Source organism: Pyrgilauda ruficollis, unplaced genomic scaffold (assembly GCF_017590135.1).
Source record: "Pyrgilauda ruficollis isolate IOZ18807 unplaced genomic scaffold, ASM1759013v1 scaffold8, whole genome shotgun sequence".
Classification (NCBI taxonomy): domain Eukaryota; kingdom Metazoa; phylum Chordata; class Aves; order Passeriformes; family Passeridae; genus Pyrgilauda; species Pyrgilauda ruficollis.
In genome coordinates, this window is record NW_024529932.1 from 4725136 (window position 1) to 4742354 (window position 17219).

The 17219-nt window shown below is 41.3% G+C and overlaps 1 protein-coding gene across 3 annotated transcripts in view; it reads left to right on the top strand.

The window, feature by feature from the left end:
* Positions 1 to 17219, top strand: part of SPATA13 (spermatogenesis associated 13) — a 73495-nt gene that overhangs the window by 31538 nt on the left and 24738 nt on the right. For all 3 annotated transcript variants that reach the window (XM_041487399.1, XM_041487400.1, XM_041487398.1), the window contains exons 3-4: positions 11194 to 11556; positions 15311 to 15455. In XM_041487399.1, the coding sequence (XP_041343333.1) occupies positions 11194 to 11556; positions 15311 to 15455 (508 nt within the window). The remainder of the gene's footprint in view (positions 1 to 11193; positions 11557 to 15310; positions 15456 to 17219) is intronic.

Here is a 17219-nt window from a genome sequence, read left to right on the forward strand (position 1 = left end):
CTGCTCTGGGTTTGTGTAATGGGCGGGCAGACAACATGGGATGGATCCCAGGAAAAGATGGAGGAAGTGGCGGCCAGGGAACAGACCCCTTGGTTGTAAGCCCTCACTCTGCTGTGACCACTGCCTGGAGCCCCTGTGCTTCATAAAAACAGCTGTGGCATAGCTGCATCCAGGCAGACCTCTCTTCTGATGGAAAAAACCAAAATTTTTGAAGGTGGTAGCTGTGGGTTGGAAGCAGGAGCTGTGCAGGACAGGGTCTGCTTTTATCTTACAATGCAAGGGATATAAAGTCTGTTGTTTCTTTTTTCCATGCCTGCTTCTCCTCTCATACACAACCCTAAAACTGTGGCACTCAGAGTGACTGCAAAACAGGTAGAGTGGTATGGTTTCTTCCTACTGTTTCTTTGGAGGATTTAATTTCCTGCTTTACAGCATGCTTCCCTCAGCATGGAGCTAGCTTGGCACCAAAGATACTTATGCCAGGTTATTTTTTAATTGGAGTTTATTCAGCCTGTAGGCACTTTTATGAATGCCACATACTCACACAATGAGGTCACTGGGGTTTGAACTTTTGACTACAATTCATTTTTACCTTACACCTCCGCATTACAGAACTGTACCTGCCCAGCAAGTTGTTCTGTGATGGCTGAGTTCTTAGTTTGCTCTCAACAATCATTTGAGATGTAGTGTGGAGCCATGGACATCACACATTTTGAAAATTTTGTCTGAACCTTAAATACACTGTGTTGATGGACAACTCTGCACTGTTTCCATGCTTCATGGATCGGCCTTTCTCTCCAGATTTCATGTATAACCCAGTATGTATTCCTGTACAGCCACTAAACTTAGAAGACATATTGCAGTACAAAGCTTAGAAGGTCCTAACCAGTCACGCTCAAATAGGTTCTCTTTTCAGGACTGGCTGCTGTCGCTGCAGCAAGTATAGTTTATTTCCTTACTCACTCATCTAGTAGATTAGTCAGCAAGTGAAATCTGTGGAATTTGGACCATCTCTCTATTTTCCCAAATATGGAAACCAAATATTTCTGCCTTGTGTTTCCGCACCCCTGTAAAGCTGATTTTGCAGTATTCTTGCAAGGTCATCTATTTGTTCATCAGAATAGATGGTTTGGGGTTTTTTTTTTTGTGTGTTTGTTTGTTTGTTTTGGGGTTTTTTTTGTGTTTTTCCTTTATGTGATTGAGTCCTGAGATGCTGTCACGTCACTCTTTTGGTTTCACCAAAATGCGAGATTTGGACTGGAGCAGGGGAGATTTCTTGGTTTTTGGTCCTGACAGAGGTTGTTTCCCAGGGAACAGCTAATTAAGTGCAGCCTGGATCCGTGCCTCAGCACTTCTGAAGCTACAGAGGTGTGAGTCACCAAAGCTCACATGTGACATCCCAAGCTTTGCCACTGTCTCCTTCATGCTACTGTCATTTATATTCAATATGTTGATTTTAAATAGCATGAAAAGGTGATTAAGTACAAGTTTGTACTTGTTTGGAGAGTTTCACATAGTGATTGCTTTAATGAAGGAAGAGCCCCATTTCACTGCAATAATGAAAACTTGGTCTGTTTTGGACTGGCGTGTGTCAGCCACTAAGGCTGCCTGAACAAAACACTGTTCTGCATTTGTTACAAAAAAGTAAAATCAAGTTACTTGACATTTCACCTAGGCCTTCACTGACTCTTAGATCATCTGGTATTTAGGTTGCCTTGCTGGCATCTGGCTTCACAGTACACCAGACTTTTTATTACTTGAGTACTTTATCTGCGTGACCATAAGTACATGATAAATTACAGTGAAGGGGTAACTCTGCTGTAATTATGATTGAGTCACAGTTTATTTGCAGACAATATTTTAAATGTTCTAAGACCTGTCTGTCAACTCATTTATGCTCATGCCATACAAAAGTCACTGGTCCCAGCTAGTCCACATGATAAAGTGCCCAGTGCTCAGCTGTTGGCAGAGTTGAGCTGGTTTGTCCTGGACAGGTCTCTGGGCTCTGAATATTGAGCACACAGCACTTAACTTGGAAGACAGCTTATAAAGATGAAGAGGCAGAAGACCTTTAGGGGTGGGATACAGAGGACTCAGATACGTCCTTTCTGTTTGTCCTCACTATTTTTAGCTTCAAAAAGTGGCCTCGTAGTGAAGGACCAAAGGATAGTAGCTGGATGTGGTCATGTTCAATGCCTGCAAGGAGCAAGCAGCAGCCAGGATCTGAGGGTGATCATCTGTAGTACATGCCTCAAGTTCCTGAGTGCTGTGTGGCTGGGCATGAGCACACCTTCTGGGAGCTAGCTGCTTTCAGCTCTCTGAACTCTTGCTTTTGGATTTATTCACCTCTGGTTCATCCACATGCAATTTAGAGTGTAGCTTAATCAACCTAATGTGTATAACTGTAAATATTATAAACTGTGAAGGATAATTAGGTGAAGTAGTGGGATGAATTTCTTAAACTGGGTTTACTCCTAAGGGGCTGGTAATTTGGAGGGAGGGCTCACAGCTCCAGTGGCACTTTGGTCTTGCTGACTACAGGGCCTGGGGACAGAGCATCAGAACTGTGACACAGGCTCTGAACAGCATCTTACAGAAAACTGAGGTTTCAGTTAGACCAAACAACATTGGATTTGCTCTAAACTCTGAGCTGCTCTGCACAAGTCAGAATGTATTCACACAGTGTCCCCACAGTCATTCAGAGAGTGACTTCCAGATGCATTTGCCCAGACCTAGACTAGAAACCATTGCTCATTGCTGCAAACCTAGATTGCAGAATCCATTGCTGCAACAATGCAGCAGGGAGCCCTCAAATGACAGGAATACCTTCCTATTGCAGCAAAAATACTTGCAACTCTCAGCAGCAGAACTGTCATCCATTTGGTGCAGCCCATAATCATTTGTTGGTATATCTGCTACTAGGAAGAAGAAGAACAAGGCAGTCGTGACAGTAATCTGAATTCTGGATTGGGTTGAATTTTAGACCAAGTAACTCTGCAGTTATTAATAAAATTGCCCATTCCTGAAAACTGTAGGATAATATAGGAGTTACTGTCATCCCCTCAGAAATGTTTCGGATGGTGACAGGGAGAGCTCAGATGGACTTCACTGCAGCTAGCCTAGGGCATGCTGCACTCTTTCTTCATTGCATTTGTGCACCTCTGCCTTTCCAGAGCATCTCATATTTGACTCTGCCGTAGCTGTCCAGTCGCACCTCGGTAATACCCAGGTGTTGCTCACCCTGGGATCAGGAGTAATAAATAGTACCCCAGAAACTGGAACGGCACTGTGCCTATGTGATTTGATTTCTTACATCAAGTGCAGTGTTGAGTTTGTGGCACTGAGAATCCATCTCAATGCTAGGTGGCTGAGATTTCCAAAGGGAGCAGAGGCAGCTGCAGTTTCCCCTGAGGCACCTGCATTTTCCCAGTCTGACATCTGGAGGCTGCCGTGGTGCCAGGATGCTGTGGCAGGCTGGGAGACCAGCCGAGTGCTGGGGGGAAAGCGAGCGCAGCAGCCTTGCCCCCATCCCATTCTCTGGGAAGTAAGAGTTGGCAGAGTTGCCCAAGGCAGCTCCACCCCTCGCAGGCTGGGGTTTGTGACTGCTGCTGGGACTTGCTCAGGGCACGGCTTGGGCAGGGTCATGAGGCGAGAGTGAGGAACTAGAGGACCTCATTTTGGACAGACTCTGAAGAGAGGCAGAGGCTGATGGCTTTTTATGTTTTGCTTAACATGAAGTTCCACTTCCAGCCTGTGGTTATCATCTGGCTTTTGAGATCTGCCAGTGGGTGTTACAAAGATAGCCTGAAAAAAGAAAAAAAAGTCCCTCATAAACCTGTTACTTGTTCTGGGGTGTTCTCAGTCAACTCAGAAGATACTTAGGGATTTATTTAGGATTTATTAATATCTATACATCAAAAGAAGCAGAGAATATGAATATCCCTTCACTATACACTGCATGTTTGCAGTTCGAGTTCAGATTCTGAAGTAAAGAAGGGACAGTATAAGAGCATCATCCAGCCATCCCCAAGTAGCAAGTCACCAGAAAACTAGAGGAAACAGTTTTCAGGTTTTAGCAAATTTGCATTTTTATATGAGTGATAAGATTATTTCTGCAAAGGAAGTACATTTCCCTGCAAACTCCTCCCCTCTGCCATTTGGAAATGTATTAGTTGATTTAGATTTAGAAATTAATTAGAGAAGAGGACGAAGGAAATCCTTGAGGCTGAGGAACAGATTTGAGAATCATGAGATCCGCTTGTCATTTCCAGTCCTGCCCTATGCTTCTACGTGACTTAAGTGCTTTGTATCTGTTCCTTATCTGTGAAACATGGATATTACCAAGGTGAACTCGCTAATCTTGGTGAGGCATATTGCTGAGAGGGAAAGCTTTATGCTTTCATTGATTGCGATAAGCAGGCTTTCAAGGATCAGGTTAAATGAAGCAAACCTGCATTAAAAGGGTTTAGAAAATAGATGGCTAAATTTTCTTTGTATCTATATGGCCTGATCTCTTAATGTGGTTTTATAGGTGTATTTGTTAGTTAGAACACCACAATTGCTTTTGTTTCCACTGATCCCAAGCGGAAAATTATATAAAGTTTTTACCAATTTTTGAAACTTCTAAAATTAGTGTTTCACCACACCAGTTTGTGTTGCTAATGGGGGTTGCTTTTGCTATGTCACAGGGCACAGTAATATCATGTTTCTTTACTAAAATGCATAGTATTTCCTGCATCTATTCTGTGAGCTTATACTGGTGTCATGCAGTGCTATTCCTTTAGGGAGTCCCCTCAGAAGCAGTGCTTTGTGAATTTTTCAACTGTGGCTCCACACAATTTTTTTTTGGGGGGAGGAAGGGGAAAAGAAAAGGGAGGTTATCCTCCAAGCAGCTAAAACTTCTGTAAATGTTGGCCATGATTGTATTGCATTGATTGCTTCTGCTTTGCTTGTGTATATAAGTGTAATTTAAGCAGGTTTTTTTTGCAGTTGTTTCATACATTGTATTTTTCTGTCTTGCATACCACTGGTCGAATTGCCCTTGGTATTCTAGGGATAGATAATCAATGCATTTATGTGGGGTTCTCAAAGGCTAATTAAAAAGACAATATGTTAGTGGCAGAGGCGGCAGAGGGATGTAAAGAAAAAATGTAGTGCAATTTGCGTTTAATTACAGAGGAATAGATGGACTTTTTCTTGAATTGGACTGGTTTAACAATTCTTATTTGTTTGTGATTGAAGATGCAATTACTGAAAGTGTGCTTTCTTCTGCAGTAAAGCAGTCATTTCCACAGTAGATATTGCTGTGGTGTCACTGTTGGAAATTGTTACTGTTGGATCAATAGGGAATCTCTGGGCTGTCTTAATAATTTAGAATCTTTTTATAAAATCTAGAAAGAAAGAAAGAAATTTGCTCTGGAATGCTTTATTTATCCAGAGTTTCATAATCTCTGTATCTGTCGCAACAGTTTGCAAAAAAACCAAGTTATTGACCATGTCCATGAAACATAAAACAAGCTTTTAACCTCATTTAGTGTTGGTGATAAATGAACTTCAATTAATGCTCTCCCAACGGCTATTTATCAACAAGAAAAAGTGCAGCAGTTACTTTTTATCATGTACCTAGGTGGAGACATGTCCAGACTTTTACTCTGTTAGGTCAAGGTGGTAAAATAATTTATAGCTGCTAGGTCACAATCCCTTGGCCCTTTTTATGTTTGGTGGCTTGTATAAACTGAAAAGCCACTTCTAATATTACTGCTGAGTTCCTAAGATTTGGCAGTTACTGTCTTATACAGAAGTAATAGCTGTTTAATAGTCACCAATTATAATATGTTATATAGCTGTCATTTGTAGTGAAAGAAATTTGTACATTTTTATATAGACCCCTAAATATATGCAGAAATGTATTTTCTTGATCAAAATACAAAGATACATCACCTAGCACAAGTGTTTTGATAGTTTCAAGCCTTGTCATTTGCAGAAGAGCATGACTGATTACCTATCAAAACTTTTCACTGAGAAGATGTAGTAATTGTGTTCTGAAACTTCTCAGCCTGTTCAGGTTTTCTTCATAACTTATTCTCATTAAGAATCATCATCTGTTTAATTTATCACACCTTTCAATAAATTGCATTTGGCAATTAATCTGCATTTTTGTTAAGATATTATTAGATTTTGACTATCTGTTTTCTCTGGGTTAGAAAAAGGTTAGAAAAAGTAGTTAGCAAAATTACATTTCAGCCAGGCAGCTCAAATATACGGAGATAACAGAACCAGAAGTATTGTGACTTATTGTGTAGTGAAGGAAAACAAACACCACCCCGCCCCCCCCCCAAACAAAAAGCGGGGGGGAGGGGGGAAGGAAAAAGCAGAAGCATAGTCAGGATGCTCTTTTCCATGGGGAAGAGGAATGCTGGGTATCCTTGTCCAAGAGGCACCTACTTGTGGCTTCCCAGAAGATTACCAGGTAGGGAAAACTTTTCAGGACAGAAGTGTCCCCTTACACCTTTGTAGTTGTCTGTATGTGCATGTTATGGAACATCATTGCATTTGGAACTTAAAGGTTAAATTTTGAAAATCCGAATAGGTAACAGTAGGGGTTGAAATGCAGATTAGTGGTCAGGGAGCCTTAGCAATGTACACAGTCATCAAGACCTTTATAAACTGGGGATTTTAATTAGGGAGTTTATTGACTAAACAGATTGACAAAAAAAAAATCACTCAGAGCTTTCTTTTTCCTTTGCTGTCATGGTGTCAGCCCTCAAAAGTGTCCAAACAGCAGGAAGCTGACCAGCAGAAGTTTCTGTTGGGTCAGACTTGTAGTTTGGGCTTTCTCTGCTGCAGAGAATGGGGTCAGGTATAGAGGATGAAGGGTTATTCATTGTTGGTGTAACTGCACCAGCAAAAGTCCTGGCATGCAATTTCAGGTACTGGCAATTTCTTTGCCATATCACTGGTAAAAATAAGTACATAAGCAACTTTTTATCAGTACTGTACAATTCAGATCTTGTGCTCATTGGGCAGTACTTTCTCTGAAATCAGTTCGGAGTGCTGAATTTATCAAAAGTACACAGTGGTCTGTCTGAGTAATAGTTGGAGAACCAGGCTCTAAAGACTAAGCTAAGATTTCAGTGATTAAACACCTGATGCTGATGTTGCTTACCTTGGTTATTAATGAGTACAGGGAATGCCAATAGCAGTCATGTGCCATTAAATGGAACAGGGTTGAACCAGTGCCAGGTTGAGCTGAGTGAGATCATGATCGAGTCCTTGTAGTTGCTGTAGCTGGATTGGGAAATCAGTCTGGGCGCAGGCACGGGAGGGGTTTGGTCTGGCTGGGCACAAACTCTGTGGTGTCATTGTTTACCTGGGAGCAGCCTGGGAGAGCTCCCTCTGTAGCCTGTTGGGTGTGGCCAGGGGGTCCTGGGAAACACAGCATGAACAGCACACCTGGAGTGAGCCCAACTAAAAATAGCTGTCAAGTGAAGTGAGGGGCAGCTATCAAGGACAGCTGCACACAGCTGGAAAACACCTTGTGAAGGCTGCACATTTCTGGAGCGGGAGGTAGGGGCCAAGCAGGGTTGTCCACAGCACTGGGGAACATGGTTGTAGCTCCATCTAAATTGCCTGCAATCCAGCTTGACACCTGGTTCCTGCCTGTAGTGCTGCCTGGCTGGTCACTCAGTGGGCTTGGCTGATGCTCTTGTTTAGGGGCTCAACTTGATTCCTGGAACATAAAAGACCCTGCACTGCTTTGTCCCCAGGGGCTGCTTCTGGATGGCCCGAGCCTCCCATAAGTCCTGTGCCATACTTGCATGATGCATGGCACATGGAGATATCTTAGAGTCCTTTGGACATTTGGAATGGCCCTGGGTGCTTATGTTTAGGCCACAAAATTTCATCCGAGATTTCTCCTGGCTCTGATGACAGCTTCATTATCTTGTTAGTGTACAGACAGCTCCATTGCAGAACTGAAATTTAAATGCAGGAATCTGCAGCTAAGAGTGACATATTGAAAGGGGACAATAGCAAATACAAGTGTAACCTGGATTGAAGTAAATGTTCATTTTAAGTGGTTGTGTTTGTAGATACAGTGCTGTCAGGAATAAAGAAAGCAGTTGAAATATAATGATTTTACTAGTTTGCTGTTGTACGAATTTCGTTATCCACATAAAATGAATTCATTTGCATCAGCACAAATAAGCAGAGTTGTTTGCATTTGGGGTCTCAGAAGAAACCTAACTGAGGATACAGCCTAAAAGGCAAGATTAATAATCTCAATTGCTAGTATTGGTGATCTTGTGCTATTGCTAGACTAGCAGGTATGAATTTCAGAAAATCCAATGTGGATTAATCTTAGACCTTAAATTCTCAGAAATCTCAGATTGCCTTGAAATTTTTGACCCGCACTTAAAATGCATGAGCCAGTGCATGAGATTTTGATTTTCATCCTATGTAAAGTGCCATGTGTATCTCTAGACATCTGTAGATGTTCCCAGTAATAATTGCACAACATCAACCTGCTTTCACTTGTAAAAGATTCATTAGGAGAAGGTAATTTGAGGTCAGCAGTGGTGCACCAGTATAAAGCCACTCACAGGTGGAGTACAATTGTTTCCTCAGAATTTTTTCCTTGATGCCAAGAATCACACTTATGCTTAAGTGACTGCAGTACTGGAGCCCATGAGTTGTGTACTGGATATTTTTATTCCTGCTAGTAAGTGGTCACTTGATCACATCCTGCTTGAGCAGGCCACTTAGAGGAATGTGAGTTTATCAGTCCGGTTTCCCCTGGTTTTTGCAGAGACAGGATTATGTTTTCTCTTTTGGTATTATTCAGTACAGTTTATAGATGTAAGACTAAAAGCACACATCCTTCAGCATTATTTGTTGTACAGCAGAGATTAATCTGGCTGTCATTTGGATCACTACGGAAGGTGGAGTCCTGCAGAATGCAAGTAGTCCTCTGCAAATGTTATTGCTCAAGATAAGGGTGTAAGCAGCAGATTATGAGATGACGTGTGACGTGTCCTTCCCTCAGTCTAAAAGTACAGGATCATGGTATGAACTTTGCCTGACTGGTTATGCAGAGAGTGTGCTCACATTTGTAGCTCTTATGGACGAGACTTTGCGAAACAAAAGCATAAAATGACTCTCATGAGCTCCTTTCTCAGTCACTGCATATGTGGAGACCCTTTACCTGTGTCTGATTCTGAGGTAAGAACCTTATTTAACCTGTGACTTTGCTGCTCAGACTTGGAGGGGCTGTGCTTAAGGGACAGCTTTGCTGAAGCTGTGTTAATGCACCAGCTGGGCAGTGACTCTCTGCTTCATTAAATGTACTCTTAAAACTGATCCTGAACACAAATCTGTAGAGAACCTGAAGTTCTTGCTTGAGTGACAGATGTCATGCTATAGAAACCAAAAGTTTTTGAACTGCTCCAGTTAGAATAAATTTCATACTGTAAGTGAAATAATTGAACGTAGAGCAATGTGTGATGTTGATTTTTTTCCATAATTGCAGCAATCATGTTAAAATATTGACTGTTTAGTAACTCGGCTTACTGGCTGAAGTGCTTTCATACCATGGAATTAAGCTGTCTTTCAAACAAAAAGCAACATCTGCCCACTGTATCATGAGGCTTAAAAAAGACTCATTGGATTTGTAGTGGATGGCTGAAAATGACAGGTGGACAAGAAGTGACAGAAGATGATAAATCCTCTGGCACAGACATCGTTGCAAAAGGCTGCTTCTGGGCTGCCTGTTTGCTTTGGTTATGCAATATCTGGAATGCCTTCATCTGAACGAAATATAGTTAGAGAGAGACAAAATTATGGTTTTCTTTTTTGGAATACTTACTAGCTTTTGCTCTTTTCCGTTTTTATGAAGGAGCTGGGAAAAGCCAAGAAACACCAAGAAATCAGAAATTTGAGGGAAAAGTGAACATAAATTTTTGTCTGCAGATTTTTTTCCTGAAAAATTGCATGGGTTTTGCTAGAAAAAAAATTACAGCAGTGTTACTTCAAATGCATTGAAGTGCTAAAAATGTTCCCTCTACCAAGTATTTCAGCTGAGGTTATTTTTTTTCCAAACTTGCAATACCACTGCAGTTGTGATACATGAAGGCATTCGCCTGTGTGAGCCAGGTGTGCTGTTAGATAGGAAAAATGTGCTCATTTTCCAAGCTTCCTATCTAAGCCCATCATTTTTTCCTCTGTTTGTGCTATATCTCCAATATAATCTGCATGGCTTGAACCTCCCAGAGCATATGGGAAGTGAGCTTCTCCCTTCCAAACTGGACAAGCTCGCTCGCCTAATCCACTCCTGGCTGCAGAATCTCTAGATCTGACTGAGTGGCATTGTGGGAGTGAGTGGTAGGAGGGAATGTGACTGCCCAGTCTGGTATCATCTTACAGGTACATGGATCTGTAAGTGGTCAAAATGCAGCCTTGCTGTTTGTTTTCATCACTGAACAGAGATGAAACAGAGAAATACCATAGAATGGGTTGGCTTGGAGGGGACCTTAAAAGATCATCCAGTTCGAGCCATGGACAGGGACACCTTTCACTAGATCAGGTTGCCCAGAGCCCCATCCAGCCTGACCTTGGACAATACCAGGGTTGAAGCATGCACAGCTTCTCTGGGCAACTTGTTCTGGTGCCTCACCACCTCAAGGTCAAGAAATATGCAATCTAAATATGCAATATGCAATCTAAACCCACCTTCTTTCAGTTAAAAATTGCTGCCCCATGTCCTGTTGCTACAAGCCTTGGTAAAAAGTCCAAAACCACAGTTGAGTTATTTTTACTGGTGTTGCCTGTAATATCCAACTTGTGCACAGAAAAAAGTCCTGTGAGCACAGAGCTATCTTTCTAAGATACTATTCCATGAGTTCAGTGTTTGTGATAGGACCTACCTGTACTGCTGGGATAATAGGTGAGTTTTTAGTGTTATTAGTCTGGTTTGCCAAAGAGGTACTGATTGTTGGGTGTTTACCTTACTCACCACAAGCACCATGATGTCTCTGCTTTGCAGAGTTATCTCTTCCTGAATTGTCAATTGCATTTGTTGTATTTATGGTAACTCCTTCTGTTTTAGACATGATAAGTTGATCTGCCATATGACAAACTCACAAATTATTAACTGTCAGAAAATTCTGTGGCTTATTTGACTTGTTCACATTTAAAAAGGTTGTTTCTGATGACCACTGGAAGAGGTCCACATCCCAGGATGAAGAAAAGGCAGACTCACAAAAGGTCACACCCAGGAAATGGGGCTCTGGAAAAAGATCCCGGCCCAGACCACTCTCAGACTATGGCCAAATGTCGATCCGAAGTTTCTCTATACCAGAAGATGCAGTTGCAGTGGAGTCTCAGAACACAGACTGCGCAGATGGAGAAAATCGGCCGGGACTGGCATCCGTTGGGTCTGTGATCCAAAGCAATACTGTAGGCTACCACAGAGGGAGAAAAAGAAGACCCATCTCCGTAATAGGTGGGGTCAATTTCTATGGAGACGATCAAGTAGAAGAGAGAGAAAATCTGCTGACACAAGTAAGATAAACAGATGTGCTCTGCAAACTGCAAAAGATCCTTTCACTTCCTTGTCTCTATCTTCAGCCTAGAAAATAGAATGGATGCTTCCTTCTCTTCCTTCCCTTTTGTCAAGCTGACATCGTGTACTTAGAATACTGCTTTCCTGGTCACTAATTACTTTGTCTTCTTGCTAAAAATACAGCATGGAACAAAACTGATACTGACTTTGGGATAATCTTTTCTGTATTGTAAATTAATCTGATTTCTTTCTTGGCATGGTCATTATGTCTTATGTTGGTCTATAAGGCTTATTTGTGTGTAAGACAGATGTGTGTTTAGTCTCCTTATAGAGGGGCTGAGGAACAGGATGGTACAATCAAACAGAATTATAACACATTATTTATTGGTCATTTCAAATTATCCAAAAGCAAGCCTGTTCAAAAACTGTGGCTTTAATAGTGGTGTTCAAAATCTTGGTTTTGGCATAGCAAAGATACTTAAAAGTAATTAAGACAGTGCTTGAGAAAACTGGTAATAAATTGAGAAATTAATGAAATTAAGACTTTAAGAAAACTGACAATATGAATACAATGTCTGTCCGTGTACCACTAAATTGATCAGATGAAACAAAGGTAGGAAAGCTACAAGCAAGCAGTGTGTACTTGAGTAGTACCTATATTTGCCATCTCGGTTGACTTAAGTAAAAGAGTGAGAAATTAAAAACTTCTGAAAGGTAAAAATTGCTCCTTTCTCCCAGGAGATAGTGCTGAGCAAGTACAGTGTGTAGAGGAACTTACTGTTGTGTTGGTGGTCGTGGCCCATCTTGCATTTGGTTGCAGAGCTTAATCTTTTCTAAGGCTGCACTCATCAGGTGTGTCTTACTTACTCTGAAAGCTGGAGGACTTCTGCCTAAAGCAATTATCAAGTTGATAAAGCAAGAGAAAAAAGAATTAGTATTTGCATCCTCAAAATATTTTATTTTGTTGGTTATTAATGAAATTTGAGTCCTGTTAGTGTTTCTCAAGCCACTTCATCTCCGGCTGGGAAGTTTACTGATAGTAAAGTCCTGAAACAATGGTAGAATTTTCAGTTTCCTGTGAAAAACATTTTGTAACATGAACACTGTTACTGTGTATTACATATTTTTTCTTTATAAGTCCCTGATGAAAAAATGCATCTTAATGCAAAACTCCAGCTGAAGCCTATGAACCTTTTACCTAGGCAAACGCCTTTGTTTCAAATCATATGTTTCAAATCATTATGTTTCATCCCTGAAACATAATTTTAAACTTAATTCTATCTCTCACCTTGGAAGGGAAAAAAAAGAGGAAAATTATTGTTGTAAATTCTAGGCCATCTTACTCAAGAATAATAGATGGATTTCAAGAGACAGTAAGTATGGGGAACTTGCTGTACTATGTAAGGGATTAAACACTCTCCAGGCCCTTCATTTAGTGCTGAAACCAGATTGCTCTCTTTTCTAATCTTGTTCACATCAGTTTAATAGTGAAGGAACATGCATCAAGGCAGTTGTTTGAGTTGACTCTTTCCATGCTCCAGTGCTGCCATAAGAGCTTGGTTGGAGTTAAGTTAACCACATTGCTGGATCACTGTGGTCAAGACCAAAACAATGAAGCATTCCTAACCTTATTAAACCATATTATGGCCTTCCCAGGCCAATTTCCCAGGACTGCCACACATCCATGTCTGTCTGGGGAAAGGATTTGAACTGAAGCCTTATAAGAAAGGCCTGAAAACATCCCTAAAAATACCCCAAAAATACACCAAAACACCCCTAAAACCATCCCCGAAACACCCCCAAAATCATGCTAAAAACACCTGACAAACACCCTCTAAAACACTCCAGAAACACCCCATAAATACCCTTGAAAACACCCCCAAAGCCACTCCCAAAAACATCCGCAAAACACACCTGAAAACACCCCCAGAAACACCCCAAAACACTCCAGAAACATCCCTGAAACACCCTAAAAACACCCCAAAACACCCCAAAATCATGCTAAAATCATCCTGAAACCGTCCCCAAAACCACCCCCAAAACTACCCCTTAAACTACCCCCAAAACCATCCCAAAAATGCCCCAAAAACATCCCCAAAACACCCCTGAAAACACACCCTAAATACCCCTGAAAACACCCGCAGAAGCACCAAAAAACACTCTAGAAACATCCCTGAAACAGCCCCAGAACACCCTGAAAACTCCCCCAGAAACACCTTGAAAACACCTCTGAAACACCCTAAAAACATCCCAAAACACCCCTCATAGCACATGTGAAAACACACCTGAAAACACCCCCTAAATGCCCAGAAATGAATAGCTTTTTTTGCTTACTCAGCCAGTTACTTGCATGCACTAGTTGCCATCACTTTCATTAGCTATTTGGTACAACAAATCAGACTTTTTGTGGTGAAGGATCCTGGTTTACTGATAAGGCACTTAGGAAATGAGGTTTAAAGCTAAGGTTGTAGCTGAATCATATTGTGTACACATTGAGGTTTTTGGCAGTCATAATAAAAGTAAACTTTTAGCTGAAATGTGAAAAAGGACTCATCAAGCAGGCATATATGCGCTAGAAGTATTTTATGTGGGGCTGTCAAAGACTGCTCTTCACACTGGTGATTTTTTTTTTAAGCTTTGAAAACCCTTGGGAATATTTGGAAAGTACAAAGCTAATTCCTCTTCACTGTATTTTGTTTTGGTCTGACAGCTTAGGTGTGAGAAAACATTTTCAAACAATACTGTCATGGGTTTCGTAACAGAGTGTCAAGAGATAGTTCATTAAAAACCATCCCTGATGTTTCAGATTACTTGATAGAAGAACAGTAACAACTGAACAATAAGAGAAGATCTAAAGGCGAGTTTCTCTGAAGTTCATGTGCTGAAGCCTGGCTGTTTAATGTTGAATGCTTATGCAAGATCATTCAGCCTGGCTAATGTGGCGTTGTTCAGGGACAACGTAAAATCAGACTCAATTTGCAAATAAAACAGGAGTAGGTTTTCCAATCCTAATTTAAGAAATGAATGATTTATCCAAAGAAAATGGCTTTGAGATAACGGTAATAATAAACTTAGTATTACTTCTTTCTTAGGAGACCCCTGGGAACTCAAAACAGAGCATCATTTAGACAATTATTATTGGCTTATTTTACTGACAAGCAATACATTTAACTGATGAAAGCAGAAATCCACCACCTCTGCAGAAAACCTGTTCTAGTGTTTTACCATCCTCACCCTAGAAAGCCTTTTAATGAATCTAAATTGACCTTCCTTCAGTTGAAAGCTATTCTCCGTTATCCTCTCACTACATGCCATTATAAAAAATCCCCTTCCAGCTTTATTGTAGACCCCCTTGGGTACTGAAAGGCCACAGTGAGGTCTCCCTGGAGCCTTGTCTTCTCCAGGCTGAACAGCCCCAGCTCTCTCAGCCCAGTCTTCATAGGAGAGGTGCTCCCGCCTTCTGATTGTCTTCAAAAAAGCATATTACAAGATGAAAATTACAGAGCATGTCTGACCACAACAGAAGGCTAGGGAGTTTTCAATGTAACAAAGAACTGTAATGTAATAAAACTTGTTCTGTGATGCTGGTGGACATGGTACGCAGTGTTTAAGCAATGCCACTCAACATAGGGGATTTTACTGCCCATGTAATTACCTGGACTGTCTGGAGAAACCTTACTTCATACCTGAGCTTTGCCCAGTTGGACTTGCCTGTAGCTTTACTAATACTGGATTTTCCTGTTTCCTCGGTAGCCTGTGGCACGGCCACCCGTTCCAGCACACAAGGTGCCCCCGTACAAGGCTGTTTCAGCCAGGTTCCGGCCACTGACCTTCTCACAAAGTACCCCCATCGGTCTGGACCGGGTGGGACGGAGGCGGCAGATGAGAACATCTAATGGTAAGATGAGTATTTTAGACTTTGTAAATCAGAAAGCCACACTCCAGGCTAAGCAAGAATTAGGATATAGTATGGAGGACAAAAGAGTGCAAACCAGCTCAGTGACAAAGTAATACCTAGCTAAGTTGCTTTGTTTGTGAGTTTCTTACTAGTAGTTGCTGTTCTCATGTAAAACTGTTTTTTCACGTCTACTCTTTGACATTACTATGGTTTACTGTTCTGTACCACTTACATGCCTGTATTCTCCACTCTCTTAGTAATATACTTGCCTAAAGTCAATAGATTATGAAGGAAGTAAGTTCTAATATGCTTGAGTTCATACCTGAACCCTAGCCACATCACACATGTATTTTTAATTTTTTGTTTGCCATGCATTCAGCTTTACTTAGATAGGCAAGCCTTAAAAAAGTAAGTGGCTTGCTGGTGAGTGTAGTCCAACCAGAACTCTGGTACATGAGGGACAAGTTCTTGGTAAAAATTGCCTTTTTTGGAAGCACTGCACTTTAACAGGCTCACTGATGTGTCCTGTGTAATTTTGCTGTAATTGTTTACTCTTAGCATGCAATGCTATCTGGAGTTAATGGAAGTAGTCTATTAACTAGTCTAGATATACTGGAACATTTCTTCACAGGTGGGTCCAGAAGAACCTGGGTGAACACCATTTGTGTTCCTTCAGACAGTGGCAAGATTTGGAAATAAAAGCAAAATTCTCACTTTGTATCTTTCACTGTTAATAGTGAACAAAGCACTGTTGGGAACCTTCACCCTGAACCTTCTTGATCAAGGTTTCCCATGACTGAAGCAGGAAACTTAACAAATAGCATTTTCAATGTTTATTAAAATTAGGTGTATGCTTACAAGTCAGTACTTGGCTTCTATGGCTCTTAGCTAAGTTTTAGCTGCAATGATATCCAAATTCTACCAAAAATGCTTTAACTGCAAATTAGTTCATGTAAGAATGTGTTAAAACTGAATTCTCCTGTTTTGAATAGAACATGACAGTCTTTTTTCAGGAGGTGCTCTTCAAGAAGCAGACTTGAGAATTTCTAACTATGGCAGTAAGAGGGACTTATCCACTGAGATGAGCTCAGTTGGTTGGAGCATGGTGTTGATAATGCCTAGGCTGTGGGTTTGATCCCCATATGGGCCATTCACTTAAGGGTTGGACTTGATGATCTTAGCAGGTCCCTTCCAACTCAGAATATTCTGTGATTCTGAGATACATTATTGTGCTGGTTTAGACAGCTGGTTTAGGAAACTAAACTCCAAATAAGCCACTCCCTTTCCCCTGGCCCCTTTCAGTAATGGAGGAACAATAAGGAGAAATTACAAGATAACAATTTACTAAAATTGCAATGACAACAGCAGTTTTAATAGCAAAAAGTATGCAAAAAGGTGTCCTACCCACAAAAAATGGCATTTACCACCATGAAAAAAACTCCAGGTCTTCCTAAAGACAGTGCCTGCTGTGGTCTCCACACAAAGGCAATATAATTACTGTTCCTGCATCTGGGCCACGTGGTATTTGGGACACAAAGGCAGTATGTCAAGGAGAGCTTCTGCTACTTAATGTTCTCCCTCACCCCAGTTGGAAAACAACGAAAGGAGCAGGGCAAGCAAACTCCTTGGAAGCGCGATCATCGCATTGTGCCGCAGTGCCGCCTCAGATCCTGCTCTGCTTTGCTGGTTCAATTCTGCACAGCTGCCTCTGGCACTGATGCTGCTCCCCCCAGCTTGGCTCAGTCCCACTCAGCTGCTTCCATC